Raw genomic sequence first — 27,009 nt, forward strand, 5'->3', positions numbered from 1 at the left:
AATTGTGTGAATTTGTTTGTCACTTATTTTTTAAATGCATTTTTATCACTGTTGTTTTTTTGTAATGCGAACCTAAATATTATAGTATCCCCAACCCTTCAAATGGAATTGACCCACTATTTAAACCCTTAAACCTCTAAAATAAAATAACCTTTAAATTGACAGATAAAACCAACATATCTTTAATATTTTATTGTAGGTGTATCTAAGGATTGCGGATTGTTGTTGGCTGGGATTTCGTGGCTTATCTCGGGCCTCGATTCCCAGCCGTGCGATTCGCGGGCTGGCCATGGTGGTTACGTAGGCGCCGCCCGCAACTGAGACATCCACCACAACCCCTCCTCATCGAGACAACAAAACAAGAGTACCTTTTCTATGGGCTCCTGAACATGCGCGCCGCTGATGGGCGATCGATTCTACAACATCTACACGTCAATGCCTCCTCGCGGGTGATCTGAGCGCAGTGCCCACCAAGGTGACTCGACCGCCCGCGGAGCGGACCGGGCGAGCGACAAGATGGTTCTCAAGCCCACGCTGAGCCTGACACTTCCCTCGCTGAAGGATGAGACGGTGCTCGATTGCCGAGTCTACTTTCCAACGACCTTATACGACCCCGCCGCGTCCACGGACTCGTCTTCAGGGAGCTGGAGCGGCGATGACGAAAAACAACGCGAGAGAGAAAGGACGAGAAGCCAGCTGAACGGGGAGGCTCGCGCCTCGGACAGTCACAGGTGGACTGGGAAAAGGAAGAAGGCGGCGATAATAGCACATCCATATGCACCGCTAGGTGGGAGCTGCGACGATTATATTGTGCAGCAGACCGCGGGAATACTGCTGAAGCAAGGTTTCGTGGTGGGGTTGTTCAATTTCCGGTATTGTAAAGCATTGGATCATACTATAGGAGAGATGCTGACTTAAACAGTGGTGCGGCTACCTCTAAAGGCAAGACGTCGTGGAATGGGAAGCCGGAAGTATGCGATTACCACTCTATGGTCGGGTTCATGGCGGCTTTCATGCACCACCTCGACTTGGAACCCGTGTCTCCCACCTCATCTCTCACTGATGCAGGCACCTACGAACTAAGCACAATACCCTCACAACTCCCCGCGAACCCCGTATCCGCGCGTCCCACAACTTCCTCCAGCGCGTCAACAAACCGCGACTCCGCAGCAGTGGACAATACACCTCTCCTTCTCCTAGCGGGATACTCCTACGGCTCCCTCATAACGACCATGCTCCCACCCCTCCCCGCCCTTCTCACGCCCTTCCAATCCCCCCTCCCTGGCACCCCAGCCTCCGAAATAAGACTCCGCGCCCAACACCTGGCAGAAGAACAGAATACCCTGCACACCGAGCGACTCAAGCGCGCCTCAGAAGCGGCTACACGGCGCCAACACGCAAGGAACGTGTCAGGAGGTCTACGAGTCGGCGGCGACGAAACATCAGATGTACATCACCGGACGAGTCTGGACTCGCACCATGCCCGGAGGAGCTTGCGACTCGATAGGCTAGAACACAGCGACTGGGGCAGGAGGAGCGTGGAGCGAGTTCGGAGCTTGCGGAAGAGTCTTGACGGACACCGCTTCTCGCCTCCTCCGTCTCCCTCGCGCCACACGTCGCAGACCGAGAGACGCACGAATAGTTCGTCGGCTACTATTGACACCCCCGGCGGCGCATCCGTGGTAGTGAGTCCGGAAGAGGCGTCTGAAGCTGTGGCTGCGACGGCAGCGGCGACTCCTATGCCACTTCTCCAGTTTGGCGAGATGGACGCGGTGTATCTCCTCATTTCACCCATACAGGGCGTGGTGGGCGGTTTGGCAACTATGTTCACTACCACGTCTGCGAAATCGCTCTTACCCTCCCTCTCGTTTCGGAAGAAGGATGCTCATGCTAGCACTGCGGCTCTTAACGGGGGGGACGGGAAGTTCGTAGAGAATAAGACGCTGGTGGTGTTTGGGAATAAAGATTCCTTTTCGAATGCTGACAGGATGAGGAGGTGGACGCAGAAGTTGGAGGGTGCAAGGGGGAGCAGGTTTAGAGCTGTGGAGGTAAATAATGGGGGCCATTTTTGGCATGAGATGGAGGAGTTGGAGGTTTTGAAGAGGAGTGTTGAGAGATGGGCGAGGGAGTTGGGGTGATTTAATGGGAGGTATGACGAAGACACTGCCTGTGTAATAAAGAGATGGGCAGGCTATAGAGAGGGCCAGGCTGGCGTAGTATACAGCTCTTAATATATCACCGAAAGTTACGAGATTCTCACGCAGGATGTGCTCTACTGATGTGGTTTGAAACGCCAGCAATGATGCCCGACTGCATTTTGTATAACTCCCGATCCCTATAATACATGTACAAACCAAGTCCCCATTCTCAAGATCCGCCCAGAACCTCTTTAGATTTAAATCCCCAACAGCCTAACAGCTCGGCCTCTTTCTTCAATATCATAGCACTGCACTGGACGCCCCTTACTCGTCAGTATACCTCGGGCCATCCTCATTACCACCATCTGCCCCCCATTCACCAGGAGTCGGCGCTCCCCATCCACCCGGCGTCGGCGCCGCTAATGCTCCAGGTGTAGGTGCATTCTCCGGCGCTCCGCCCCATCCACCACCTCCCCACCCAGCAGGTGTCGGCGCACTGGCAGCACCGCTCGCACCGGGAGTAGGCGCACTATACGCGCCCGGAGTCGGAGCATTCAAGCCACCAGGCGTAGGGGCAGTGACTTGAGCGCCCGGAGTCGGGGCATCATACGAGTTTGCGCCCCAAGAGCTCGTATTGCTGGGCTCGTTCGAGGAGTAGGCTGGCGTTTTGGAACCAGTGCCCCAGGCATCGCCGCCACCACTGCCATAGGCGGGCGTCTTTGAACCGGCTGCGAAACCGTCTGAGCCTGAGCCGAAACCTCCGTAGGCGGGTGTCTTCCCGCCAGCTTGCCATGCGGGAGTGCGGTTTCCGGCTCCATATGCGACGGTGCGCGAGCCGTCTTGCCATGCTGGGGTCCGTCCACCAGCGTCTGCAGCTGCCTTCCATGCTGGAGTTCGACCACCACCATTCGATGCTGCGGCTGTGAGATAAGTTAGTATGAGACTCGCAATGGGATTATACAAATGAACATACCTCGTCCCCATGCAGGGGTGCGGTCGCTGCCGCCCGCCCCACCGGGTGTACGACCACCATCCCAGGCTCCAGAAGGAGTCGCACCGCCGAAGCCTCCACGTCCTCCTCTTGATCCACCGCCGCCGCCGCGGTATCCACCACGTGCATTTGGATCGATCGTATTACCGGTCCTTGCATCTTTGAACGCAAGGGCATCCTTTGGCACATTGACTGTCTTGCTCTTGGTATGGAGTTCGACACGTGCAGTCGTGTCTGTGGTCTCCTTGACAATACCCAGAAGTCCCTTGTACGGTCCCTTCTTGATAGTGACAGTTTGGCCAATTGATCTGTCTCTGCCGGCAAATTTGGGCGGAGGCATGTCCATGTTTCCACCCTGCGGGTTCAGTTTCATAGCGGGGTTCATAGACGAAAGATCTGGACCAGCCGACGCAATAATTCGGCCACCAGTCGCAGAGATAGTTGCGATGTTGGTCGTGCGCACCACGAACACTCCGGCATTCTCGTTCTGCTCCGCGCTGTGGAGGAAGAGGAACGATCTGTGAATGTGCATGATCTTTCCTTGCCTGCCACCATCGCCAATCTCCTTGACAACATCATCGGTGCGGACTTCAGACCCGTTGCGATCAGTGGCAACGGCAAATTTTCGCCGTTCCAGCTTGTTCGCAATCTGTGATGGCATAACTGTTCTGGTCTGCTCGTTTTGGTCAAGTACAGTCAGAGACTCCCTGTCAACCTTGATGATACAGGCAACGGTGGCTGGGTCGAGCTGAACAAGATCCCAAAGCTCAAATTGTCCCAAGGAGCCAGCACCGCCCGAATCGCTGGACTCGCGCAGGTCTTTGCTGAATACTGTAACTTCATTGTTGCCTTGGTCGGTCAAGAGCGTAACTCGGTCCTGAACGATCTTGACAACCATTCCGACCTCATCCCGGAAGCGACTTCCGCCAATAACCTTGACGTGATCTCCCTGCCTAAACCTCTTCCTGAGGCCCTTGGTTGGTACCTCGATTGTTTGGCCCTTGAGTACTCCATCCGTTACAGCCATGGTAACGATATCAGCCTGAATTGCTATCGCCTTACCAAAAACGCCCTTCTGCTCGCCCTCGTAAACCTCGATGATATCGCCAGGGAGGTAGGATGCGTTCGCAGTACTCGCCTTCAAGCTTGCTGCCAGGGCGTTCAGGTCCAGATTCTCCGTGCCGTCATCTGCGCCAGATGCGAATCTTGTAACTTCTTCAAGCGTTGGGTTCACATCTTTAACCTGGATCTGCTGGATCTTAACATCCTTCTCACAGTATCCATTATTATATTCGTCGCCCATATAGTTCCAGATTTTCGTTTGTGGGTTGCCGGTGAGGTATCTGGCGTGTCGCTTCTTTGCCTCGACGTCGCTGAATAGCCTTGGTGGCGGCCTTGGACCAGCGTTGGCACGCTTACGTTTGCCTTGTGCATCGAGACCAGGAGCATTCATATCTTCGTGTAGACCGTAGTCAAGGCGAGGCACGAATCTGACCCTCACTTCCAAGCCGTTTTCTGTGACATCGACAACCTGTGCAAGGTCTCCGGCGTACTTTGCTGGTCGCTTGAGGCGCACATATGCACCGGGCTCCAGCGGGGCGGTCTTTGATACCCTCAACAAATCCGGCATCTCTTTGATCTCCACCAGTAGCATCTTCGTCCGGGGATAGACGTTCATGAGGCCATCGAGAGCAGATTCAATCTCTGCCTGGCGCTGAGCCTCGACGTAAATGTATCCCTTGATGGGCGCCGTTGCGTTTGCGCGCTCGAAAGCGGATATGATAGAGAGCTCATCTTTCGTGCCGAATCGCTCCTCGAGGCGTTTGGTGATCGAAAATACGACTTCGCGCTCCTTGCCTTCTTTACACTTCACAGCCCAGATGCTTGGATCGTCGACACTGGGAAGGAGCAATCGCTTTGGAACGACCGCTGAATCCCCACCGAGCTTCGCACTCCTGGTCTTGGCATAACGTTGTCGCAGAATCTCAGCTTGTTTCTCCGCGTCGAGACTGGATTCCATCTCTCGCCTCCTATCGAGCTCCCTGTGGCGCCTGTCGTCGGCATCGCCACCAGCGGGGAGGTCAAACGCATCGTCAGGGTGTGTATCAGCGATGAAGTTGTCTTTGAGTTCGTTCAGCTCGTCATCGTCGTCATCGTTTTCGTCTTCACTTTCGTCAACTTCGGCCTCTACATCGAGGAACTGATTGCGCCGTTCCCTTCTGCGTTTTCTTCGGTGACCCTTGGAGCAAATTAGTTCTGTAAGCAGAAAGGGCTTCAAGCCACAACGCGTTGCGACAGGCCCGCGCAATATCAGGCAGGGCTGTAACTTACTGTGACCTCTTCCTCTTCTTCATCCTCGTCTTCTTCCTCATCTTCCTCGTCTTGTCCAGCGTCTTCATCGTTATTGTTATCACCGCGATCCCCCGGAGTTCGACTGCGCGATTTTGACTTTCGCACAGGCGATGTCTCTTCATCACTATCCTCTTGGTGCCTGTTGCTCACTGAGCTCCCTCGATTCTTGGGTGGCGCTGGCGAACTGTTGTCGTTGTCTGCGCCCTCCTCATCAGACAAATCAGCGGGCGCCGGGTTGAAATCACCCTCATCCTCTGAGTCGGAGAAGTGCTGATCGAGGAAATTCGCCGTAGACATGATGGTGACTACGCTCCGTGTATATGGACAGAGGTATAATGATCCTGTCTAGATCGATAGAAGTTGAGGTCAAAGGACCAAGAAAGTGAGGCCAAATGCTTGATCTACCCTTGTCTTGTTGCTTTGGTGTTGCCTCTGGCTCAATTCGCGCTAGCGACTCGCGGCATGTACCGGTGTCTTGGGAGCTAACCTAAAGGAGATAGGTTGATCGGGTCCGAATAACCAAGGTTCAGCCTCGGCTTCAGCCTTTCCCCTCAAGTCGAACTGAGAAAGGCGATGGCGAAAACAAAGTACAGAAGTGCTTGTTTTTGGCAAAAATGAAGGCTCTCGTCGTGGATAAGTTTGTTAATGTATGTCTTCATTCAATTATATTCTGACATCGTAAGCTGACCTTTTGATCCAGAATTATGATGAGCTTAAAGTAACTGAGCTGGGGCATCATGATGTCCCATATGGCCATGCTCTGGTGCAAGTGAAAGCGGTCGGCCTCACCTTTGTCGACCTTTTATACGTATGTAAGCCTTTCAATTGCTACGCTGTGTTCAAAGACTTTACGTCTTTCATATGACAATCATTTCACCTTTATTTGGAGTTTACTACAGCCTCAAACCACCCTCTCCGCCCAGAGGCAACCATGCCATGAACTCCACCTCAGAAGTTCCAATTAACCTTTATTAGGCCCGCGGTAAACATCAGAACAACAGATCCCTCCACACGCCCCCATTCACCCTAGGCAGTGAATTCTCCGGCGTCATCCTCACCACCAACCCCCCCGCCTTGCCCCTCTCCTCCTTCTCACCCGGAGCCCGCGTCTACGGCTCATACCTCGGCGCCTTCGCAACCCACATCTACGTTCCCCTGTCTTCTTTCAGCAAAATTCCCTCCTCGTGGTCATTCCAAGAAGCAGCCGGCATCAGCTCGACCTTGCCGGTCTCATACGGTGCGCTGAAGAGGGCGGGCTTGGAAAGAGGGCAGTCTGTGCTCGTGCACGCTGCGGCGGGGGGCCTGGGGTTGATGGCTGTGCAGGTTGCCAAAGCACTTGGCTGTACTGTTGTTGCGACGGCGTCTACAGCATCTAAACTTGCTGTGGCGAAGAATTTTGGCGCGGATTATTCGGTGAATTACTCGGATGAGGGGTGGGAGAAGCGGATACTGGAAGCCACAAATGGAGAGGGCGTGGATGTTGTATACGACCCCGTTGGCCTCGTTGACCAAAGCCTCAGGTGCCTGAAGCATGGAGGACGCATCCTGCTTATTGGTTTCGCTGGAAGAGAGGGTAACATGGAGAAGATTGCGATGAATCGGGTGCTGTTGAAACAGGCAGTTATTATTGGGTATAGATATGGGGAGACTCACCGACGGAACCCCGAAGAAACAAGAGCTATTTGGGAAACTTTGGAGCCCATGATCGCAAACGGCGACGTTAAGCCAACGGTATACGATGGGGACTTCAAAGGCCTGGATAGCATCCCTCGCGCGATGCAGGATATGGCCGACCGAAAGGTCTGGGGCAAAGCCGTGATCACCCTTGATGACCAAGTCGAAAATAGTCGAAAAAAGGTGGATATTCGGGCGAATATATAATTTTATATGTACATACTGTCTTTCTATGTTCTATTTCTGACTTTTAAATTTTGCCCACTGTGAACAAGCATAACATGAACAAGCATGTTGTGCTCTAAATTATTACGTCCCGTCCCGCGGTCTAATCCACATCGTCCGCATTAGTGTCGCCATACTGCTCTTTCTTATCGTCGGTCTTGACCCCGTTCTTGGCAGCAGGCTTTTCCTCCTCTTCTTCTTCCTCACTGCTACTCTCGCTTTCCTCTACGTCTTCCTCCTCGACGGTGACTTGCTTTCCCTGATTCAAGTTCACGCCCTCCTTAATCGTTCCATCTTCATTGACATCTTCCTTGAGATACAACGAAAACAGAACGACCAGATACACAACCCCAGTAACGCGATTCTTTAGCACATATCTGAGGCTATGTGAGCGTTTGATCGTCCTCTTCTCTCCTTTGCTGTAGCTTGGTTGGCCTTTCGTGATCGATACAATGCGGCGTAGATAATTTTGCCAACGATTTTAACAGAACAAAGGGAATAAAACGGGGATTATGAAAAAGGGAACATACCGGAGTGGTTGCCCGTCCCAGTAAGACATGATGGGAAGGTGGAAACCAGGCAGCTTGAGCGCAAACTTGTTGAAATCCAGGTACGGGTTCCCGAAATCAACGAACACGGGCCGGCCAGCCTCAAACTCGAAGCCCTTACGATTGCCCTCTACGAGGAAATGCTTCTTCCGCGCCGCAGCGCCATCAGGTATGCCCTTCTCTTTCCGGTAAGCCAGTCCATCAGCTGCCCCGCCTTCCTCCACGAGAATCCCGATCTTTTCATCGAAGTTCTCCTTACACTTCTTGGATCCCAATGAGTTTGACGAATCGCCGTTCTTGCTGCCCAGCCATAGTCTGTCAATGCTGCTCAGGAATTTTCCAAACAACCATGGTTTGTCCGAGTAGACATCAGCCTCGAGGCCCGGATCAACAGCCCATTTGACGATTTTGAACGCGGATCCAAATGCAGGAGGTAGTCTGTCTCTTATGGGATGGTCGAAATCGTTTCCAAACACCAGGTCGTCGCCGGGGATTGCTTCGGTGGGAGTGAATGAGAATGAGATCGAGTACTGGTGCTTGGTGTAATCGGGTAAAGAAAAGTACGGGCTGTTTTCCGGCGAGGAGTGGGGAAGTCCGTGATAATTCTGAGAAAGAGACTGGTTAGCTGAGGGCTTATGGCAAGTTGAGCGAGGGTATAGAGGGGAGGGAATGAGTGTGCGGACCTGGATGCGGATGTTGAGCGAAACGTCGGTGTGCTCCGACTTAATGGAGATGGGCTCCGCAGTGTTTACGGTGACAGTCTCGTGCGTGCTGGGATCGTAGGAAGTGCCCGCCGTGACACGGAGAGTATATTTGTTATGCGCCATGGTGTGTATTACCAACGGTGAAAAATATCAAGAAACGGTGTTCTGCCCCGCCTTATGTATGGTCTCCCCGAATCGTGTAGTACAAACGGAGGCGGCAACACAGCAATTGTAGCACTACAATAGCCCAATTACTTCGAGTATGACCTGCAGGGCTGAGTTCACAACAGATAATAGCCCGCGGGTTGATGCGTGCGCAATGTGTTGCATTTTGCCACGTTTTGAGGCCGACCGGAATATGGACGGAATTTCTTGGGTTCGGTGCCCCACATCGGGAAACGGTAGCGATGACGATGTACATGTCAATGCCGAGTCTAGCCCACTCTAGCATCGACAAGAATGCCATGAGATCGGGCTAGTAAAACCTTCTTTTTCTCCTGAATAATCTATAAAATTATGCTATATGTGGGGGATTTTATAAGTGAAATCCCGATTTATATTTATTCCTGATGCCGTGCCTCAGGTAACTGAACAGCTAAAGCCTGTTTGTTGGTCCCAAATGAAACGAGACCTTGAAGCATGCCGCATAGACTGAATATATTTAGTCTTTACCGCTAGAAATTACTTCCTGTCAATCCGCCATATATAGTTTGGGATTTGGGACAATGAAATCATCGAGTTTGACTCTTTCATGGAAACAGATAATGCCCAGTGATTTCCAGTAATGAGCGATTTTATCGGGAGATATAAGGATGAGCTGGCTCTCGAAATACTCGGCTGCATTCGTCAGATATATTCTTGGAAACTTATAGGAAGGCTAATGAGATTATCAAATACGTACGGTTCATGAAATTTCTATTCGCAAGTTGTCCCTTGCTCTTGACGATTCTTGCGCCTTTGAATTGATCTTCCTTGGCAATACGAACCAGACCCTCGTCTCCAATGTCCTCGGCCATGAAGGTATACTCTCCACGTGGGATATTTGGATCTCCAGTTAGTTTTATTGCTTCCAAACGACCTCGATAAATCTGTGCATCTTTTTTCCGGGTCAGATACTGCTCGTCGCTTTCATCAGACCGTTTAACAACGGTGGACTCATCAAACGGCTCGTCGTCATCCGGCTGATGCAGAAGAATAAATTCGCAGCCATGAGCAGAACTAGAAATATTAGCTAAGTGTATAAATAGAGGAAGTAAAACCTTACTAATCGCCGACCCAGATCCCTCGGAACGGTCGAGTGTCCGTGGGAGTATAGAGTGCCGGATCAAGAGTGGCATATGTACTTATTTGTAGAGGCTCTCCTCGGTGTCCAGCAACCGTGTGCATCCAGTGGCGTATTCTAAAAGCTTGTTCATTTATCTCATCGCGATTTCGTGGCTTCTGCGCGCCTGTGAAAGTTTGGTTGAACGTCATCATTTGCACCAGGGCACTGACATGGCGATGACCTGCCAAAATGTCGTCGCCGAGGCTTACCACTCGCTGGCTGGCTGGGATTGTAGCTGGTGGCCACATAGATGAATTTGGATGAGGTTCAGCTGGCCGGGCCAGCATGAATGTCGACTGAGCTATGGTGTCTGTCAGGTTGCTGAGAGACATGGGGATTTCAAAGTCGTAGCGGTGAGAAGTGCTGCTATATATTGGGCTCGAATTGCCATTCTGGCTCAGTGCCTCCAGTCTCAGTAGTGGTATGTCCGTATGGAGCCTGACGTTGGGTTTAAACGAAATAATAACAACGTTTGGGTCGTGCTCCCAAGTGTATTCGATTGTCGGAGCCCGCTCTGCAACTAACCGGTACCCATCGATGGTTCCCAGATACGGGTTATAATAAGTGATCATCATCCGGCCAAAGAGATGCTGATCTCCGAACCATATTTTCATTTTGGGGACAAACCAGTGCGGATCGTGGGCCCGATACAAACCGCGGTAGCTCGAACATGGCGAAGATGATTCCAAGATACAGCCTGGGATGTTTTCTTGAACAAGTGGTTGCCAGAGGCGATCATTGGTTCCCCGTATATAGAGGTGACGGCACGAATAAACAACTGCATCCAGGTCCCTCGGAGAGAGGCACGATAGAACGAAATCGAGAAGCTCAGCTGGAAGATTTAATAACGGCGATCCACTTTGAGACAGAATGCTGCGTTCATCGTCGTCATGTTCTATAAGCATGTTAGCAGCTAATCCGCATCTTCCGGACACAAGCTTCGTTTGTGGTCCAAATGATTATCCCTGTGGCCTCTCATGCCCAGAAATGTTATCCGTAAGGGGAAACACAGGGAAATTACGAAATGGAACTTGTACTGTACCTTGCGATATATACGACATCTGGTCGAAATGGATCTGGGCGCTTGATTCGTGTGGGTCAGCGACTCCACCCGATGAACTGCCCATACTGTCGACATCCATCACGGCTGAATACGACGGCTAGCATTAATGGGATGGTCAATCTATGTCTTATAGAATCCGGTATATCCGCCTTGAGGCGGTATTAGTCAAAGTAAATCGTTTCGGTCGTCAATATAAAACAGTGGTGGTCTTGGTCAGTCCGTGTCACGGACACCGTTGTAATATTCCCAATAAAAACAAAGGACCACGCATTTATCAAATTCGCTTATACCATCAAACAGCAGAAGAAAAGAACAAATATAATATTACTGCACATCAAAGTTGATGGCCGAGTCGCATTATTTATGATCAGAAGTGGCCTTCTTTGAGGTGTGTGGACGTTTGTAATTGCCGAAAACGATTTAGCGGGGCCCATCACCCGCTCCTCGCCTAGCAAGGATAAAGTGGACTGACAGAATTGTTTAACATTGTTTAACTGAACTTCATGAACAAAAAGGTAATACATATTATTTATCTGTGCCCCTATCTCTGTGTATATCCGAGATCATTACCCTAGAAATAGTAACTTTGTAACGTTATTTGCGTGTGATCGCTTTGGGTGGCAACTTCAAATCATCGAAAGGCGCTTCCTGCATCTCCAAGTCTTCGTCGTCTCTGTCGAACGCCCGCTCTCTCCTTGTAACCCGCTGCTCCAAACGAGTCTGCTTCCTCATCTTATTGAAAAAAGAACAGTATAGGCTAATCAGAAGGATGGTGACGAAGGCGACCGCTACGAAGATGATGCCCACGGTTGCGGGATGCTGAAACTGTTAGCTGCAAGTCATTTGTGCTGCATGGATTTACTTACAGGCCCCTTAATCGGCCGAGTTCTTTCTGGCATGTTATGTTTCTTGTGATATAAATATCGTTTATTTGATGGTTATTCCGAGTGGATTTTGAGTTGGCAAGGTTGACGTTGGTGTCTGATATCGCCGCGGAGGTTTTGATGAGTGCAGTTACTTTTTTTACTGACAAGGGAACATAGTATTTAAATGCACAGAGAATTGGATCTAAGTTCGCTGGTGCCTGGAGCTATGGGTTAGTTCCATATCACGTAAATGAAGCTTTAGATGGGCCCATTCTCAGTTTACTAGCGCAGGGCAACTATCATCACTTCAGAGAATCGGTGCCGCTTTCCACTGCTTACAATATCCCAAACCCTAGGGAACTCCCTTTGCAAATGAAAGAGGGCTTCCTATATTCTGTATATCGCTAGCGTCAAGCATTCTCTGACGATGCATTTTCCCTTGAATGCTGTGCGTAGAGTTTGGAACATCGTGTGTAACAATGTTGAACATCTTGACGTGGCTGGTATTTCCAAGTATACATTGACAGTCCCTGGGAATCTTGTATCTGTTGCAGCTGATGAATTCATGAATACTGATCAAGGTTTTTTGGTGACGTGGTTGAGGGATTGAAGGAAGAGTAGAATGTGGCCCGTAAATGTACTGTACGGAGTCCGAAGACATCGATCTGTTTTAATCTGCGGCTGGAATTAGCAATGAGGATATGAAGGTATATGCTTTGAAAACTGTGATTTGCTAGGCCAATTATCACGATTATTATATCCAAAATACAGAATAGGCATAATCATTCCCAGCATTACTGGTTGCATCTTGGCGATGTTGGATCATTCAAAAGAATTGCCTCGACAGAAAAACCCACGAGTTGCGTGCTCTCATATACTTCAGGCTGAATATAAACGAACCACACAGCAACCAGTCCAGAGGAAACCTCAAAAAAGTCTCCCGTGACCTGTATTTTTTTGTGGGAGCCACTAAGCATCCCCGATATACCAACATGCATGCCCAGAAAGCCTCATTTTGGCATGTGCATATGCCCGCATAGTTACACACACGAGTGCAAAAAATGCACAACAATAGGCAACCGACATCGTGTTGGTTACATCGCCAAACGCAAGGGTACAGTATATAATTCGTGCTCCACACCTCAACGCTATCCCCAATACCTCACAAACCAAGCGTGCCGACTGAGACTTTCGACAAACCACCATGAACGGAACTTCGGGGGCTGAGGCGGGTCAACTTTCTGAGAACCAGTCAGGAGTAAATATGGATTGCGCAGAGTGTATGAAGCTGGCCGAAAAGCTGGAGAAATGCAAAGGTAGCGCCGGGAATAAGATGGGTGGGGAGGCTTCTAATAAATCACCGAAGGCGAGGAAAGAAGAATGCAAGCACCTGCGGATGAGAGTCAGAAAGAGCAGTTGACGTCGGTTTTGCAAGGAGTTCTTATATTTAATTGATGAAAGCCCGTCTCAACAATGAAAAGTCGACTGGTGGTGGGAGGATGGTGGTTGTGGTCTTTCATTCCGCAATCTATTTGGGAATGCTCAACAGCGGCGCAGCCCATTGCGCTTTTCGCTGCTATCGGAGGCAGCTACAGAATGAATCAGGCTCAAAATTACAAAAGTGGATGCCTCGGAGGGAAGAAGAATTCGAAGTTATTTGCTATGCCACTTAAATCGGCAATGAACAACTTACTGTCACGGATGCTTGCCATTGACCTACTAGCTATCCGTCACTATAGCTACCATTCTTATCTGCGACTCAATAATGGCAGCGGTATTTTGGAAACCGTGAGAGATTATTGACGTCTCTGTTGAATAGGTTATTTATTGGAGGCAAATAGAGAAGATGGCGGAGATGGCGGCTGGCAAAAAGATTGTGGTTAATGCTAGGTTTATCATTTGGTCTGTAGAATAGTCCAACTTTGCGATATGTAAAGAATAGCAAACCCGTCTTTCCAGTTCGAGAGCATGGTATTTCCCCCATGATTATTTGGTATAGAACTAAAAGTCTCCATTTACACTTCGGCGAAGCTGTCTTTGTTGCCAAACAACCAACATAACCACCACAACAACCAGAACTTCACCCCATCCTTGCTTTACTAGCACTTCAATATCCACCCACAGAGCTATCATATCAATTGCTTTTAAGCTTCAAAAGCTTCAAAATGTGTCTCGCACAAGAGATCTGCTACCAGCCATGCAATCACAGATACCGCCAACCACTTGAGAACTGCGGACCCATGACAGAGCATCTCCAAAGCACCACCAATGCCCTCGAACTAGAGTGTGCAAACCATTACACCATCATCTTGGAAGCCGTTGACTTCTGCAACAACTGCACCAAACAAATGAAGGTCACCGCAACCATGGCGCTCGTCGCACTTAGGGACATGAGTATTGCCGGAACGGATGAGACGGGAGGAAAGGCGATTGGAGAGAAGGGAAAGGCAATTAGTGAGAAGGCGAAGGAGAGATTGAAGGAGAAGGTAAAAGTGAAGGAAGGTGGGTCACGCAAACATGCTGGCTATCTTGCTCTTCCTGTCTGGAACACAAAGAAAGTAGGTACAACCAACTTCTCAAGTGTGGACAGTGAAAAGGTAGCTAATCCTCACAGATCCAAAAGAATCGCGAGAGAGCCCGCTCAATGGGCCCAAATGATAAACACGGCCGCGCAAAGACCGCTCGGAGGAAACGCCGCAGGAATTCTCTTGCTATCATTGGTGGACAACCTGATGATATCAAGGCGGAGATATTAGTGCCATGGTAAAGAAACAGGGTATGCGTTTGGAGTCAAGTACAGACAGCTCACAAGGTACACAGTTCTGATTGATTCAACTGCCACAAAGACAATATCCGCTGGCAGTCACGGGAGGAACGTGGAGTCTTTGCACGGAAAGTGGCAGCCACGAGTATGCTCCGCTCCGATTCATCTCACACAATGTAGGTTAGCAAATCCCTTGGATTAGAACGCGAAACGTGGCTGTTCATATAACCATGCTAACTTCTGAGTTTTCCAATAGACTTCCTCTCAGGCTACTTAAACGCCGAGTTGTGTGCTTCCTGCGCGGCGTAATTATCCGATGGAGAGGCCGGATGCGGCCAGGGCAGGATATATTTGTCAGGTGGCTGGAAGTTGTACCTATAGATATCAATCGGTCGCCCACAAAGAATGTAAATAGCCGTTGACTGCCCTTTGCCAGTGGACACGGCATTCAAAGCTCTCTTTGTTTCAGGATGTTTCACAACAGCTAGAGTTTAGAGAATATAACTTGACCTGTCCCTCCGGGATGACCATCCTTGTTTGCCGAGCGCCATCAATCGCAATTTTGGAATCAGAAGTGAAATACCCCTCATCTAATACCTCGAGCTAGGATATTAATCCTCTCCAAAATCCCCCCATGATATTCAACTTCTTTGATGAATTTAGCTTCGAACCTAGAGGCTGTGAGTAATACCCAATCAAAGCACCCCCATCGCACCGTTCTACAATCCTTACCAATCGAGTTTAGCCCATTCCCCCTTCATAGCGCGACGCCACTACCATCGCCGGCCCGCCGCCCCATCCCGATCCCGATCCCGACCTCGATATGTGTCTCAAGACCGAAGCTTATTACATGGAATGCAGCCACCGCTTCCCGCACTCCTTCAGCCACTGCACCAAGATCATCGAGGAGCGCACGACGAAGGGCTGGTGGCCATTCTCGTTGATGAACGCGGACCCGTACAAGGAGTGCGACGACCATCGGTTAGAGAAGAAAAACAGCGAGGGGTTGTGTCCGACTTGCGACTGGGAGATGAAAGAGAAGCTGAAGCAGGTCGAAGAGGGAAGGGGTGGTTGAGTAGTGGGAGTTGGTTGCTTGTGGCTCGGGCTGAGTTGTTCTCATTGAGGCCTTGGAGTTTCTTTTTGCGGCGGAGTTTAGATGGTTGAGACATCATATTGGTTTGATATTTGCACCAAATAGAATGACATACGCTGCGATTGAGTCGCTGAATAAGGAAGGATACCTAAAATAAAGCATTCACCACAAGCAATTAACGACATACGAAACTTGGAAATACTATCCCAGTCCTATTCAACGCCTGGGCTCGTATTGCATATTGACCTCCATGGTTATAAACCGAATACCAAGTTCACCCACAATATGAAGAAAAATCATATGCCTGCAGTAACTGAAAGGCCATTCTATGGCCGCAACAGCTGAGAAGTCATTGCATGACACGTGCAAGTAGTGCCTCTCAGATAGATATCCCGAGGACAAGACGGCACCGCGGTTTGGACCTGCCTCCGCAGAGCCTATTTCATCCATTATATCCGAATCAGCGCCGGTTCGTGTCTCCACCCATCAGATCGTACTTCGTAATCGCCAGTCACACTAAGCTTCACCTCGAGGTGCTTGAAGCCTATCAAAGGTCGCTTCACCGGAACCACCCTCCCATCATCCAGCGTAGTCTCTGTCAAATACGCTGTGTCAGGATCAAATATCCTACCTAAGATAGCAATGATGAGAACGAGGCTCATAAAGGTTATAGTTGCAGGATGGCGACCACCCAATTTGACCAGCAGTACAACAAAGACCACGAACACCACGGCGAGTAGTGCGAAATGAAGAGGCAGGGAAAATGGCCGCTTGTAGCGCGTCTGCACCATCGCGCGAACTGGTCTCCAGTTAGCTATTTCACCTCGAGGAAGAGCTGTAGGCTTGTACGAACGAATACGCGTTGGTAGGAAAAGTGAGAGTATGGCGCAGCCGCGTCAACCAGAAGTAAACACGGTACAAAAGATATATTGATTACTGTCTACTCGTACAATGCATCTATATCGGACTATTCTTTCTCATTCTTGCGTTTCTCCCTCAAGCATTTGTTGCAATCCGTTGGTTTACGGACCCAATCCCAGTAGTACTCGGGGCAGCTCTCCTTGGACCCGCACCCACCATACTTGGGCGCCTTTATGAGTCTGCAATATCTCGTTTTTTTTTGCTGTGTCCACACTCCCACTTACCTTGGTTTGGTTTGGGGATTGGTGAGGCTTGTGGCTGATTGAGGATGGATAGGCTGTGCGAGTTTGTGAGTTTGGTTTTGAGTTTATGAGATGAAATCCTTCCATCTTATATATGGCAATCTGGGGCTCCTTGAAAGCCATTTAGTCGCAATGTCAATTAATAACACTAGTTATTCATTCCTTGTAACTCTGAACATCAAAAACTCGGTTGTTGTCTGTTCTCAAACAACCCCCCAACGTATCATTATATTTCATTACCACTTCATCCAGCAATAAAGGCTTTGTTAAAGTGAACGCGGACCCACCACAAGTCTCGTGGCCACCCGCACGCATCACCAAATACCATTGTCACACCTTGTTCCTTCTCTATTTGGATTCTCTCCTCTTAATCCTCCACGTGATAACCATATCCGTATTCGAAGTCAAGTGAAAAAAGCTCCGTCCCACAAAGAACCAAGCAGGCAGCCAGCCGTCCATCAAAGCCACAACAGTCTCTCTGCGCTACCTCCAACGCAACAGTCCGCCCTTCGCCACCTAAGATGTGCACAAAGCTCAAAACCCACTTCTGGAAGTGCGGCCACCGAGTCCAAACAGGCATCGAGGTGTGCAGCCCCTGGGCCGAGCGCTCGCAGATCCTCGACGCCAACGGAAAATGCCCGAATGACTGCATCTCGGTGGAGAAGTGTGATGCGAAGTGTTGGGATTGCAGTATGGAGGTTGACAGGCCGACATTTGAAGAGGCTCTCGACAAGCTGCGTTCAGACCTCCGGGGCCGGGCGGCAGGCGTGGGGATGCAGGGAGTTTGAAACATGGCATTGAGCATAAGGATTCTGTGATGAAGGTGAGTTTTACTTCTCATTGTTATATGAACAAAGTGCTGTTGCTGACGGTGGTTATGACGTAGATTTGCATTGCGTATTGAAGTCAAAGAGATCGCTGCCCACCCCATTGGCTGAGAGCTTGGCCTGGGGGGAACAATGAAGACAAAGGTTGCAACAAAGGTTACTATTGCTACTAAAGGGTGGTTTGCCCATTTTTGTTTCGGCGCAGATGATCAACTGGCAATAATGTATGTTGTTTCTATCCCTTTAGTGGCTGAAACCTTAAACAACGACAACATTATGGGAATTCATGTTCATATGCGAAACTGTTCTGCTCAAGCTATGAAAGAAGAAAAAGGTATAAATACGCCCGAAATTCCCATCAATCTGCCCCAAATCAAATTCACCACTTCACTTCCTCATCGAGATCCCTAACAGGATCATCAAAAGCACCATAGCCATTAGAATCATCAAGACCAACAATTCCTAGCCAAACAGCTCCAATCCCACCACAACGCCATAACCACATCAACCATGTGCTGGATAGTAACCTTATATTTTGCCTGCGGGTGCATCAACAAGGAGGTGAGAGAGTGCCGCCAGGTCAAAAATGGCCAACGATGTAGCGGCCTATCTAGCCCCCGATCTAGCGACAACGAGGTGATCGCCGAGGACTGCGACAGATGCGTCCGCCGCTATACAGACCACAACTCGCAGGGCCATCAGAAATGAATAGATGGAATGTAGAGGTAAGTTCTCTGCTTCGTTATTTGTTACTGACAGTAGACTAGATATGGAATAGACAATTGGTTTTTTACATTAATGTTCTCAAAGTGCTTGAATCGTGATTATGGCTTAGTTTTCAAGTCAAGAACCGAATCCGGATACTTGTTATCCTCTGTAAAAAAAAGGGGGGGGCTGGGCCAAATAACGTGAGATATATCGCTCCGCTTATCGTATTGTGTTTTCCATTATTGCCGCCGGTTGCTTCAGTTTCAGGAGCAGTAATCGGAGTCTTGATTGTCAAACTACCGATACTGCTCTTCCCTTGAAAATTTCTTCTAGCTCAACAAGGTCCTTTGAATATTCAGCGCTATCCTTGAGAATATCTCGAATTACTTCCTTTGCAGTTAAAGGAGCAATGCCGTGCGCGTCATGGCATATCTCCTCTGGATTTGCACCATGCCTTAGCATAATCTTCATTACCTCAATCCAGCGCCTTTTATTTTGAGCAATTAAGCCTGCCCTGGAAATACCTCGCGCAAATAAAATTCTCTGACGAGTAAAGCATTTGTGGCCGGTTTCCACGGCTTCACTCCACACAGTTGTACCATCATATTGTTCGTTTGTGTCCGCTCCAAGTGATAACAGGAGTCTGACAACACTGATATCAGGTAAACTATATCCAATAGCAGCGTTATTATCGCTGCTATAATGTACCAGAGCTGGTAGTCCATGATCAAGAGAAACAGCATATGCTAGGAGCGGCGGTTTCCCTAATTTGGCTCCGACTGAGATATTGCCGCCAGAGAGTTTACTTTCAACATATGAGGTCAACCCTACCTGAATAGCAACAGGTAGAAAGCCGTCGTATTTGCTGACTTTTTTATCACAATCTATCATAGGCTCGAGTGTACTCCAGTGGCATTCTTCTATTGGACCAGTCTGGATTTGCTGACGAAGAAAGAATGCGCGGGCTAAATGTGTGCATGTTAAGTCAAGCTCATCGAGAAGGCTGAAGTATGCCTCCTTATTTGCGCCGTGGCCCTCAGATGATGCTGCGTAGTGCATCGAATCCGCGGTATATATATAATCAAGGCCGAAATAAAGCCGTCCGTAAGCCTCTCCGTAACGCCCTTCATATGGCTTGGAAATGAGTTCTTCTAGGCACTTAAGCCTAAGGATGCATGCGCTTAGTAGTGCGAGGCTTGGATCAAAAGAGCTTTGAGGCTCTTGCGGAAGCAGATGTATCCATAATTCTTCCCTGAGAAAGAATTCTTTGACTGTTTGATGCATAAAACGCACGTGTTTCTTTGGCGCCTCGAGAAGGCCTCCACAGCGGCTCATCAACCTTAGTCTCATTTTCTTCCGCCGCGGCTCTAGTCGCTCATCTGGGATAAGATTGAAGGGGGCCTTAACAGCTATCAATGCATCGGGAAGGCTCTCTAAGTTGGCATTGCTACTGCTTTTTCTCCCGAAGGGTCCTTCCGCAGCAAACTCAAGGTCCACAAGATCAAGATCATTCCAGGCATGGAGTAAAAGCCTAATATATCTAGACGCTTGAAGTCTATACTCTGGATCAATGTTTTTTAGCATCTCAATGTAGAGGCCCCTTTTTCCTCCCAGACGTGGTGGAATTGATTCTAGCTTCGCCCGAAGCTCAGGGACAGTATCGCCATTGTTGAATCCAGCTATTAATATATCGACTACGAGGCGAACCCACAAAAAAACTCCTTGTGCTTTGAGAACTATTTCTTCTGCCAGCCTGTCCATGCCATCTGTTTCGTCCACTGTCGGGATAGATTTGATACCACTATGAAAATTGGTTTTCGTAAATATAGTGATATCCGTTGCAGTAAGGTTGTGTAGTCGTAGGTGTGGAAAGGCCTCAAAGGCTCCTTGGAAGGGAGTCAACTCGCGGCTAGATAGACAAATTTTAACATTCGTAGTGCTAGCTGCCACCTTAAATAGCTCTGCAATTTCCCTGTGTCCGTTGGCTATCCAGTGGCTGCGCCCCCATACCGATTCGTCATCATTTTTGCCATCATAAAATAGCTCAAAGTCGTCATCAGTATAGTCTTCCATCCGATCCATGATTCTGTACTCGTCTAAACCATCGGCAAATATGCAAAGCTCAAATGAGTCGGATGTGTGAGTAAGTAGAATTTCGAATGCGTTTTTCAACTTTGGCCAGCTTAAAAATCGAGGGGGTTTTATCTCCTTAATCTCAAACTCATCTTTAAAAACTATAGGGATAAGCTCTCGTTTCTGTGAGAGGATTTGGTGGAGTAGGCTTCGAATTAGTCCCTCGCGAGATTTCTGAAACGATCCCCCTCTTTCGTAAAAAAAGAATGATGCGAGAAGCAGAGGCTTGCCCCCGGCCCACGTCGACAAATGAGTTCTTGTTCGTTCATCTGTCCAGATGTACTTCATCAGTGTCGACTTCCCCGATCCAGCCTTTCCGCTAACCCAACAGATGGGCTTTGTGTCCTTAGATAGCCAGGGAACAATGCTAGAGCTCCCCTTTACTTCAGTCGAACAGTGACTTTGATCGGATAGTATCCAATTAAACGTCTCCGCATGGGCCCTTTCAATTTTTTCTTCTCGGTCGTCTATTGTCTCAAAGTGTAAAGCTTCAAGTATGTCTATAGTAGAAGAATTAGATCTTTTTCTTAAAAAGGTGCTTGGGGTATAATACCGTCCATCCTCTTTTGAATTTCTAGCGCAAAGTTAGTAAAGCAACAATATAACGTGCGCATTGTCGGTATCAATATAATGATAAAGTACATTCATGTAGGTACTAAAGTTGCTTTATATACTAGTTCTCAAGCCAAGTGCATAGAGGTTTTGCGATGGTCGTTCTTTTTCGGCCTCATATCCAACAGGAAGGATGCTTTCCATGGATGCATAATAAATATGGGAAACATATTGTCTTGTCACAATGCAGAAGGACCCTAGCATTTTACGTATGAATATTCAGCAGCTCACCTTTATTCTCCTTGGTGGCTTGAACTTGAACTAGAGAGACAATATGGCCGGATACTCTTCGGTACCCAATGTCGTTTGCGCGTGAGAATTTTGTCATGTCCATGTGGTTAGCTGGTATCGAATCTTTTCGTACGTTGAAGCCATCCATGGATGCTGAATACTCGGGAACAATCTACCTAAGCATTAGTGTTTGAAAATTAGATTGCTAGGAACTTTGCTGCTCATTACTTACCACGCCAATGGCAGTTGGGAGTTCCTCTCTAATGCAAACAATCGGTGTATTCTGAGTAATAGTCGTGAACTGTTCTCGCTGATTCTCAAGGACGTCTGAGTCAGGAGAAAGTATGCCAACGAGCTGTTTATTGGGTTGTCGAAAGGAAACCTTTGCAACGTTGGCTATGATGTTTGCAAAATCGGTCTTGTCACTCCCCCGATGAGGCGTCCCAAGAAAGATTACGCCCTTTGTGTTGTGGTATATCTCCCCTAGAGACGGGTGCCGGCCATGGCTCTGGTACGCTGCTGACTTTATGAGAGCCTTACCTACCATTTAGCTTCTGTTAAATAGCAACTACACAGACCTGATGTAGAATGTAAAAAAGCAACTGACCTCTTTAATTACGAACCCACCAAGGCTATGGCCAACAAATAGTATTGGACGGGTCGGTTTGTTTTATCAGCCTTGGTCCATTTATCGTTGTGTCATAGAAGCGCTCCTAGGACACATTTACTTACTTTATCACGGCGCAGCCTCTCCATATCACCAAGCAATGTTTCTGAGTGGCCGAAGATGCTCTCCTTACTTGCATATTTCAAGGCATTTGCAACACTAGAATCATATCCCCAGGTAATTATTCGCGCGTTTGGGATATCATTCTTGAGAAAATCTCGAGGCCAACAAACGAGACCCTTAGACCACGTATTGATGGCATGTCCTCGTAATCCATGGACGAAAACGATGCTACTGATATTAGTTTATATCATAGATATATGAGGTAGAGAGCTTACTCTGCAACTATTTCGTCTACTCCTTCATGGAGAACGTAGGTTCCCAGCGGAGCCTTGTCAAATGACTCTGCTTTTGAGTCCTCAGTTGGATCAGATTTTGATTTCTTCGAAAATAGGTTTCGAAGTTTCATCTTTAGTAACAATAGTGGGCATGTGGACAGTATGTCCTGGTGTTAAAGATTTGGTTCAAGATTGAACAGATACCCCTCTCGGATGGTGATGTTTTTGTGGCCTTGGGTTATATGCACGTTAACTTTTACGTAATCACTAGGCGTTGCACCCATGCATAACGTTGCTTTTTTCGGCTCATTTGATGTTGTAATATTTCTAGTTAAGAGGGTTTGGGTTTGATTTTGATTTTTTAGTGCCCTGGGCCTATTAGTTGGCGGGTGCAACTGTTGTATGGATGGGACCGACTATCTGATAAGAATCTCATGTGGTTAGCCGGAACCACCTCAGTTTATGACATATGCGGCGATTTAGAGTTTCGGCGTGATAGTTTAACAGCATTTTGCGAAGCAGCGCGGTTTCTCCTAGACTCTCTAAAATACAAGTAACCGAAGAGAAGAAGATATGAAGGGAGCAAATACTGTAAAATGCATCCCTCGAGGGCGACTTCCGGGGATATTACAGTCGCTGCCATCATCCAAGGAGCCAAATACAGCGCAGAGAAGGAGAGGGGCAATTAATACTGTGATAAGGGGGTTGAAAATGCATGGAGATTGAAGACCTGATACCGAGATCGTTCGTGTCTGGAGTTTTGAGTTAGTTCCCTAAACACCGGCGCTATTCGGTGAGCGATTATAATGATAATCTGCGGAGAGAAAATGAAAAGAAAACCTCTTGCTGGCTCAATTTTCAGAAATACTACATGAAGCAATACCATCTTTGCCTAAACACTAAAATAGCTTGAAATAATGGTTCTTGGATGAGTAGATGTGCGATATTCGCTAGTAAAATACTAGCGAATATGAAATATAATAACAAACAACAAATTAAAGCGATAAAATAAGGAAACATTAATATTTAAGCATTATGCCAGAATTACAACTGCCTACAACGAAATAAATACTTCACTACCCGAGCAGACACAACGGCCTAGACTAGAACTAGAGATAGTGAGGCAGTCGTACAGATCATGTTTGGTTCTCCCTAAAGATAGTTATGGAGCCAAAAAATAAAATAACATAAAACATACAACAGTAGGTATTCGCTGGTGGCCACTCACCCAACCACTAATATACCGATCTCAAGTAATGCTCTCTAGATAATAGTTAAATTGATGCCATCTAGCCTAGTGAATGAGCCTCGCGGCCCGGACCTGTATCATGCTTCTATGAAATTGAAATACCTGCAGGCATCTGTTCAAACTCTACACGCTACAGAGGCTAGGTATCTTCTTTGCTCCCTGACCTGCAAGCCCGTCAAAATACGCAATAAGTATATCGGCCCGGACCATATCCAAGACCCCAAGCGTCGGGTTGCTACTTTTCAGCACCTGCCCACCCCACAACACTCTGACGTAGTATTGCTGGTCCTTCTTGCCCTTATAAAGCTCGAATACCACCTCACTGCCCATACCTGGCCACACCATCTTCTCGATCTGCAAGATGCTCAACAACCGACTAACGCTTCCGTCGTGAGCGACATTGTGTCGGTATTTCATGCCACTACTCTTCTTCTTGCTACCGTTACTCGCTGAGTCAGTTGCATGCATCGCATCTCGTAAATTCTGCGCCAGCTCCGCAATCCAGATACCGTAACTAGCAGCAGTATACTCCAGTGTGCGTGCCCCGGCGTCACGGTAGAGGTAACTGTACTCGTACTGCCCCAAACGAAAGACTTCCTCCGCCATCTTCTGCGTAACGCAGAGAGACGGGTTGCTGATACTGCAAGGCAGCGGCTTCGCGTGACAGAGTCTCGCAGACAGATTGTCGAAGTAATGGTCAAAGGACATGTGGAATCCTGAATCCGTAGGCGAGACACCAGAAATGGCATCCAGATTCGCGTATAGGTCAGAGGCGGCTTTCAGATGAGCAGTCCAGCCTGGATCGCTGCTCCCGGCGCCATACGATGAGAACTTGTTACTCGCTGATGAGCAGGAGTATGCGGGCTCGAGACTGTCGATGTTCGAGGGTTGGATTAGCAAGGGTACGTTCTCATGCTCTTCGCCGCGAAACATGCCTGATACAAGCATGCTGGCGACCTGGGAAGTGATGACATTGTTCGTGACGCGGAAACTGACGACTTTTGGATCGTATTTCTTGGGGAGGAACCCGAGTAGGTCGTGGTAGACGTCGTATAGATCTTTGCCATGCTGCCAGCTGTCGTCGAGCCCTTCGCGGGTGATCTGTGGGAATTGACATGTTCCGTTAAATCCCCGTGGTGCCAAAGGGTTAGATGTGGAGGTGTAGACGCTCCAGTAGGTGTTGGCAGCTTGATTGGCACCGTGAGTAGGTAAGGGGGCGCCGGCGTAGAAGAGGCCTTCGTCGTCGCAGTACCATGGATAGGACTCGACTGGGAAGGTGTTGGAGGCGTAAGGAGTGCGCTTGTGATGTCGGTGGATTACTTCGACGTATTCGAGAGCATACGAAGAATTCACCTTTGGATACTCGGTGCGCCTGACATGGGGCATGTTGCACCAATTGTACGTTCCTAAGTAAATGTGAGCAACCGAAATTTGAGAATAGGACGGGGATCACAGTACCATATGGTGTTCCCTGTGGTAGCGTAGAAGAATTGAAAATGAAGCCATAGATTCCTGTCCCATTGATCGCTGAACTGAGGCTGTTGATATTGGAGGAAATTGGCGCATGCCAGCTTAGATCCACTGATATAGCCATATCTGCAGCCTGAGTACCAGATGGACTTGAGGTGATAGAGAAGCTGCCTGTTAATTCAAAGAATCGTGTTAATACATAGTAGCCTACCAGTATCAAGGCAATCAGCCAGATAAAGGTATTTCGTCGAGGGGTAATCCCATTCATGAAGATGTTGAGATTGAATCCACGTGCCGCGAGGCTGTCGCTGAGTGGTTAAACCATTGTGATAACAAGTCCCGATAGATGTCAACTTAAAATGGCGGTGCACGGGCCGCAACCGGAACGCGACGCCAAGAAAAGCGATCATCGCTCCAACTTCAAGCTTCCCGAAATCTCGAGATCCTCACAAAACCACCCAATCCCAATCCCCACCAGAACCCAACCCCTTCACAAACCGCAAAAATGGGCTGGTTCTGGGGCGCCACCGCAGACGACAAGAAGTCCTCCACTGACCCCCTCCGCGACCTCGACCCCAGTCTGCAAGCCTTCCTCAAAAAAGAATCCCCCGTCCAATACTCGCCCACCACACCCCCTCCAACACAACCCCAAGCGCAGCAACAACCCACCGAACCCACCTCAACCACCTCCTCCTCCGAACCCCCCGCCGACCCCGCCGCCCCCCCCACCCTCTTCAAAGACAACCGCTACGCCCACCTCTGGAAAACCTACACCCCCCAATCCGCCATCGAAGCAGCCACCAAATCCGACTCCGAGAAGATCGCCGACGTCCTCGAGGGCTACAAGTACCGCAAGGCCGAGATCGGGCGCGCGGCGCTCGAGAACTGCGCGCTGGAGCAGTGGGAGGTGAATGAGTGTTTCTCGAATGGCGGGGTGAAGGCGCGTCTCACGATGTGTAGGACGGAGAATAAGAGTCTGGAGCGGTGCGTGGAGATGCAGCAGAAGTTCTTGAAGGCGCTGGGGTACTTGAGTACGTTTGATAGGGGGAAGGATGTCGATGAGAGGATTCAGATGCATGCTGATACGCTGTATCATCGTATGTTGGCGCAGGAGAAGGCGGTGCAGGAGGCGGAGAAAGAGGGGAAGGAGATGCCGAAGTTCGAGCCGCTGCTGGGAAAGGGCGGGAGTTCGGTTACGGCGATTACTCCTGCGGAGGCGGCGGCGGCGAAGGAGCAGGTGCCGGAGATACCGAAGACGAGCCCGCTGTCGAAACTACCGCTGGATATCCAGGCGCAGATTAAGGAGAAGTTGGAGGGATTGACGGGGATCGAGCGGGAGTTGCAGGAGAAGGCTTTGGCGGCGGAAGTGTCGGCTGGGCAGGAGGTGAAGGCGAATTTGAAGGATATTTATAAGGATTCGAATGCGGAGAGGCAGAAGAGGGTGGAGGAGGGGAATGAGACGATTGTGGACCGGGTTTCGTCGATTTTGGGGGGTTGGAAGTAAGGATGGGAAAGATGTATGATAGAGTGGTGGATAGGAAGGCGCGATGCTCTGTATGATTGGGATGGGATGTAGTGTACGAAAGGGGGAGTTGGATCTGAGCGCTGCTATTTATGTGTACAAATAAGGAAAATATACCGGCCAAACATCCTCGTGCTCCAACCTCGATATGCCGTGTCTGAGCTCCGCGTATCATGCACCTCGCCATGTAGATTCACTCATTCATTGCCAAACGTAGCCTCAACAGAAACACATATCTCGAATAAACAATGATACAGACAATGCTCTATTAAACAATAGCCTGCCACCTGCCACCACAGACAACAATCACGCCTCCCCTCCCACCTACTCCCTCATTTTGCAATTCA

At 49.0% G+C, this 27,009-nt stretch overlaps 11 protein-coding genes across 11 annotated transcripts; 5 read left to right on the forward strand and 6 right to left on the reverse strand.

Moving 5' to 3' along the window:
* The first annotated feature begins 176 nt into the window (after positions 1–176).
* VE01_03642 (uncharacterized protein) lies at positions 177–2,260 on the forward strand. Its single transcript, XM_018273127.2, has 2 exons — positions 177–872; positions 923–2,260. Exons 1-2 carry the CDS (start codon positions 517–519, stop codon positions 2,136–2,138), a joined length of 1,572 nt encoding a protein of 523 aa, XP_018132333.1. The 5' UTR covers positions 177–516; the 3' UTR covers positions 2,139–2,260.
* On the reverse strand, positions 2,082–5,869 carry SPT5 (transcription elongation factor). Its single transcript, XM_018273128.2, has 3 exons — positions 5,461–5,869; positions 3,112–5,368; positions 2,082–3,058 (listed from the first exon to the last, which is right to left on the reverse strand). Exons 1-3 carry the CDS (start codon positions 5,776–5,778, stop codon positions 2,463–2,465), a joined length of 3,171 nt encoding a protein of 1,056 aa, XP_018132334.1. The 5' UTR covers positions 5,779–5,869; the 3' UTR covers positions 2,082–2,462.
* A 39-nt stretch (positions 5,870–5,908) lies between these two features.
* VE01_03644 (uncharacterized protein) lies at positions 5,909–7,378 on the forward strand. Its single transcript, XM_018273129.2, has 3 exons — positions 5,909–6,128; positions 6,182–6,289; positions 6,457–7,378. The coding sequence occupies exons 1-3, from the start codon at positions 6,096–6,098 to the stop codon at positions 7,360–7,362; spliced, it is 1,047 nt and encodes a 348-aa protein (XP_018132339.1). The 5' UTR covers positions 5,909–6,095; the 3' UTR covers positions 7,363–7,378.
* On the reverse strand, positions 7,339–8,964 carry VE01_03645 (uncharacterized protein). The gene is made up of 3 exons (XM_059463553.1): positions 8,612–8,964; positions 7,911–8,533; positions 7,339–7,799 (listed from the first exon to the last, which is right to left on the reverse strand). The coding sequence occupies exons 1-3, from the start codon at positions 8,753–8,755 to the stop codon at positions 7,484–7,486; spliced, it is 1,083 nt and encodes a 360-aa protein (XP_059319872.1). The 5' UTR covers positions 8,756–8,964; the 3' UTR covers positions 7,339–7,483.
* A 161-nt stretch (positions 8,965–9,125) lies between these two features.
* VE01_03646 (uncharacterized protein) lies at positions 9,126–11,392 on the reverse strand. The gene is made up of 4 exons (XM_018273131.2): positions 10,999–11,392; positions 9,897–10,851; positions 9,534–9,850; positions 9,126–9,469 (listed from the first exon to the last, which is right to left on the reverse strand). Exons 1-4 carry the CDS (start codon positions 11,096–11,098, stop codon positions 9,324–9,326), a joined length of 1,518 nt encoding a protein of 505 aa, XP_018132337.1. The 5' UTR covers positions 11,099–11,392; the 3' UTR covers positions 9,126–9,323.
* Positions 11,393–11,613: 221 nt separating this feature from the next.
* On the reverse strand, positions 11,614–11,918 carry VE01_03647 (uncharacterized protein; the record flags this gene model as incomplete). Its single annotated transcript, XM_018273132.1, has 2 exons — positions 11,614–11,838; positions 11,886–11,918. The coding sequence occupies 2 exons, from the start codon at positions 11,916–11,918 to the stop codon at positions 11,614–11,616; spliced, it is 258 nt and encodes an 85-aa protein (XP_018132338.1).
* A 2,132-nt stretch (positions 11,919–14,050) lies between these two features.
* Positions 14,051–14,652, forward strand: VE01_03648 (uncharacterized protein; the record flags this gene model as incomplete). Its single annotated transcript, XM_018273133.1, has 2 exons — positions 14,051–14,443; positions 14,500–14,652. 2 exons carry the CDS (start codon positions 14,051–14,053, stop codon positions 14,650–14,652), a joined length of 546 nt encoding a protein of 181 aa, XP_018132331.1.
* An 820-nt stretch (positions 14,653–15,472) lies between these two features.
* Positions 15,473–17,693, forward strand: VE01_03649 (uncharacterized protein; the record flags this gene model as incomplete). The annotated part of the gene is made up of 2 exons (XM_018273134.1): positions 15,473–15,700; positions 17,349–17,693. 2 exons carry the CDS (start codon positions 15,473–15,475, stop codon positions 17,691–17,693), a joined length of 573 nt encoding a protein of 190 aa, XP_018132332.1.
* A 348-nt stretch (positions 17,694–18,041) lies between these two features.
* VE01_03650 (uncharacterized protein) lies at positions 18,042–22,552 on the reverse strand (the record flags this gene model as incomplete). The annotated part of the gene is made up of 7 exons (XM_018273135.2): positions 18,042–18,466; positions 18,527–21,073; positions 21,127–21,147; positions 21,417–21,588; positions 21,649–21,951; positions 22,149–22,374; positions 22,422–22,552. 6 exons carry the CDS (start codon positions 22,550–22,552, stop codon positions 18,732–18,734), a joined length of 3,195 nt encoding a protein of 1,064 aa, XP_018132233.1. The 3' UTR covers positions 18,042–18,466; positions 18,527–18,731.
* Positions 22,553–23,684: 1,132 nt separating this feature from the next.
* Positions 23,685–25,631, reverse strand: VE01_03651 (uncharacterized protein). Its single transcript, XM_018273136.2, has 2 exons — positions 25,129–25,631; positions 23,685–25,076 (listed from the first exon to the last, which is right to left on the reverse strand). The coding sequence occupies exons 1-2, from the start codon at positions 25,406–25,408 to the stop codon at positions 23,794–23,796; spliced, it is 1,563 nt and encodes a 520-aa protein (XP_018132232.2). The 5' UTR covers positions 25,409–25,631; the 3' UTR covers positions 23,685–23,793.
* VE01_03652 (uncharacterized protein) lies at positions 25,599–26,784 on the forward strand. Its single transcript, XM_018273137.2, has one exon. It carries the CDS (start codon positions 25,646–25,648, stop codon positions 26,642–26,644), a length of 999 nt encoding a protein of 332 aa, XP_018132388.1. The 5' UTR covers positions 25,599–25,645; the 3' UTR covers positions 26,645–26,784.
* Positions 26,785–27,009: the final 225 nt, after the last annotated feature.

This window comes from Pseudogymnoascus verrucosus (assembly GCF_001662655.1).
Source record: "Pseudogymnoascus verrucosus strain UAMH 10579 unplaced genomic scaffold scaffold_11, whole genome shotgun sequence".
Classification (NCBI taxonomy): domain Eukaryota; kingdom Fungi; phylum Ascomycota; class Leotiomycetes; order Thelebolales; family Thelebolaceae; genus Pseudogymnoascus; species Pseudogymnoascus verrucosus.

Bases quoted from the DNA above. Each gene is read 5' to 3' on its own strand.
- VE01_03645 (XM_059463553.1), bottom strand. From the start codon at position 8,755: ATGGCGCATAACAAATATACTCTCCGTGTCACGGCGGGCACTTCCTAC. The intron at 8,534-8,611 runs GTCCGCACACTC...TCTCTTTCTCAG, and splicing joins CGCTCAACATCCGCATCCAG to AATTATCACGGACTTCCCCA. The intron at 7,800-7,910 runs GTATGTTCCCTT...ACCAAGCTACAG, and splicing joins TGGGACGGGCAACCACTCCG to CAAAGGAGAGAAGAGGACGA.
- VE01_03642 (XM_018273127.2), top strand. From the start codon at position 517: ATGGTTCTCAAGCCCACGCTGAGCCTGACACTTCCCTCGCTGAAGGAT. The intron at 873-922 runs GTATTGTAAAGC...TGACTTAAACAG, and splicing joins GTGGGGTTGTTCAATTTCCG to TGGTGCGGCTACCTCTAAAG.
- SPT5 (XM_018273128.2), bottom strand. From the start codon at position 5,778: ATGTCTACGGCGAATTTCCTCGATCAGCACTTCTCCGACTCAGAGGAT. The intron at 5,369-5,460 runs GTAAGTTACAGC...ATTTGCTCCAAG, and splicing joins AAGAAGAGGAAGAGGTCACA to GGTCACCGAAGAAAACGCAG. The intron at 3,059-3,111 runs GTATGTTCATTT...CTTATCTCACAG, and splicing joins CACCCCTGCATGGGGACGAG to CCGCAGCATCGAATGGTGGT.
- VE01_03646 (XM_018273131.2), bottom strand. From the start codon at position 11,098: ATGGATGTCGACAGTATGGGCAGTTCATCGGGTGGAGTCGCTGACCCA. The intron at 9,851-9,896 runs GTAAGGTTTTAC...TAATATTTCTAG, and splicing joins GGGATCTGGGTCGGCGATTA to TTCTGCTCATGGCTGCGAAT. The intron at 9,470-9,533 runs GTACGTATTTGA...TGACGAATGCAG, and splicing joins GAATAGAAATTTCATGAACC to CCGAGTATTTCGAGAGCCAG.
- VE01_03651 (XM_018273136.2), bottom strand. From the start codon at position 25,408: ATGAATGGGATTACCCCTCGACGAAATACCTTTATCTGGCTGATTGCC. The intron at 25,077-25,128 runs GTACTGTGATCC...ACATTTACTTAG, and splicing joins ACCACAGGGAACACCATATG to GAACGTACAATTGGTGCAAC.
- VE01_03652 (XM_018273137.2), top strand. From the start codon at position 25,646: ATGGGCTGGTTCTGGGGCGCCACCGCAGACGACAAGAAGTCCTCCACT.
- VE01_03644 (XM_018273129.2), top strand. From the start codon at position 6,096: ATGAAGGCTCTCGTCGTGGATAAGTTTGTTAAT. The intron at 6,129-6,181 runs GTATGTCTTCAT...CTTTTGATCCAG, and splicing joins TCGTGGATAAGTTTGTTAAT to AATTATGATGAGCTTAAAGT. The intron at 6,290-6,456 runs GTATGTAAGCCT...AACCTTTATTAG, and splicing joins CCTTTGTCGACCTTTTATAC to GCCCGCGGTAAACATCAGAA.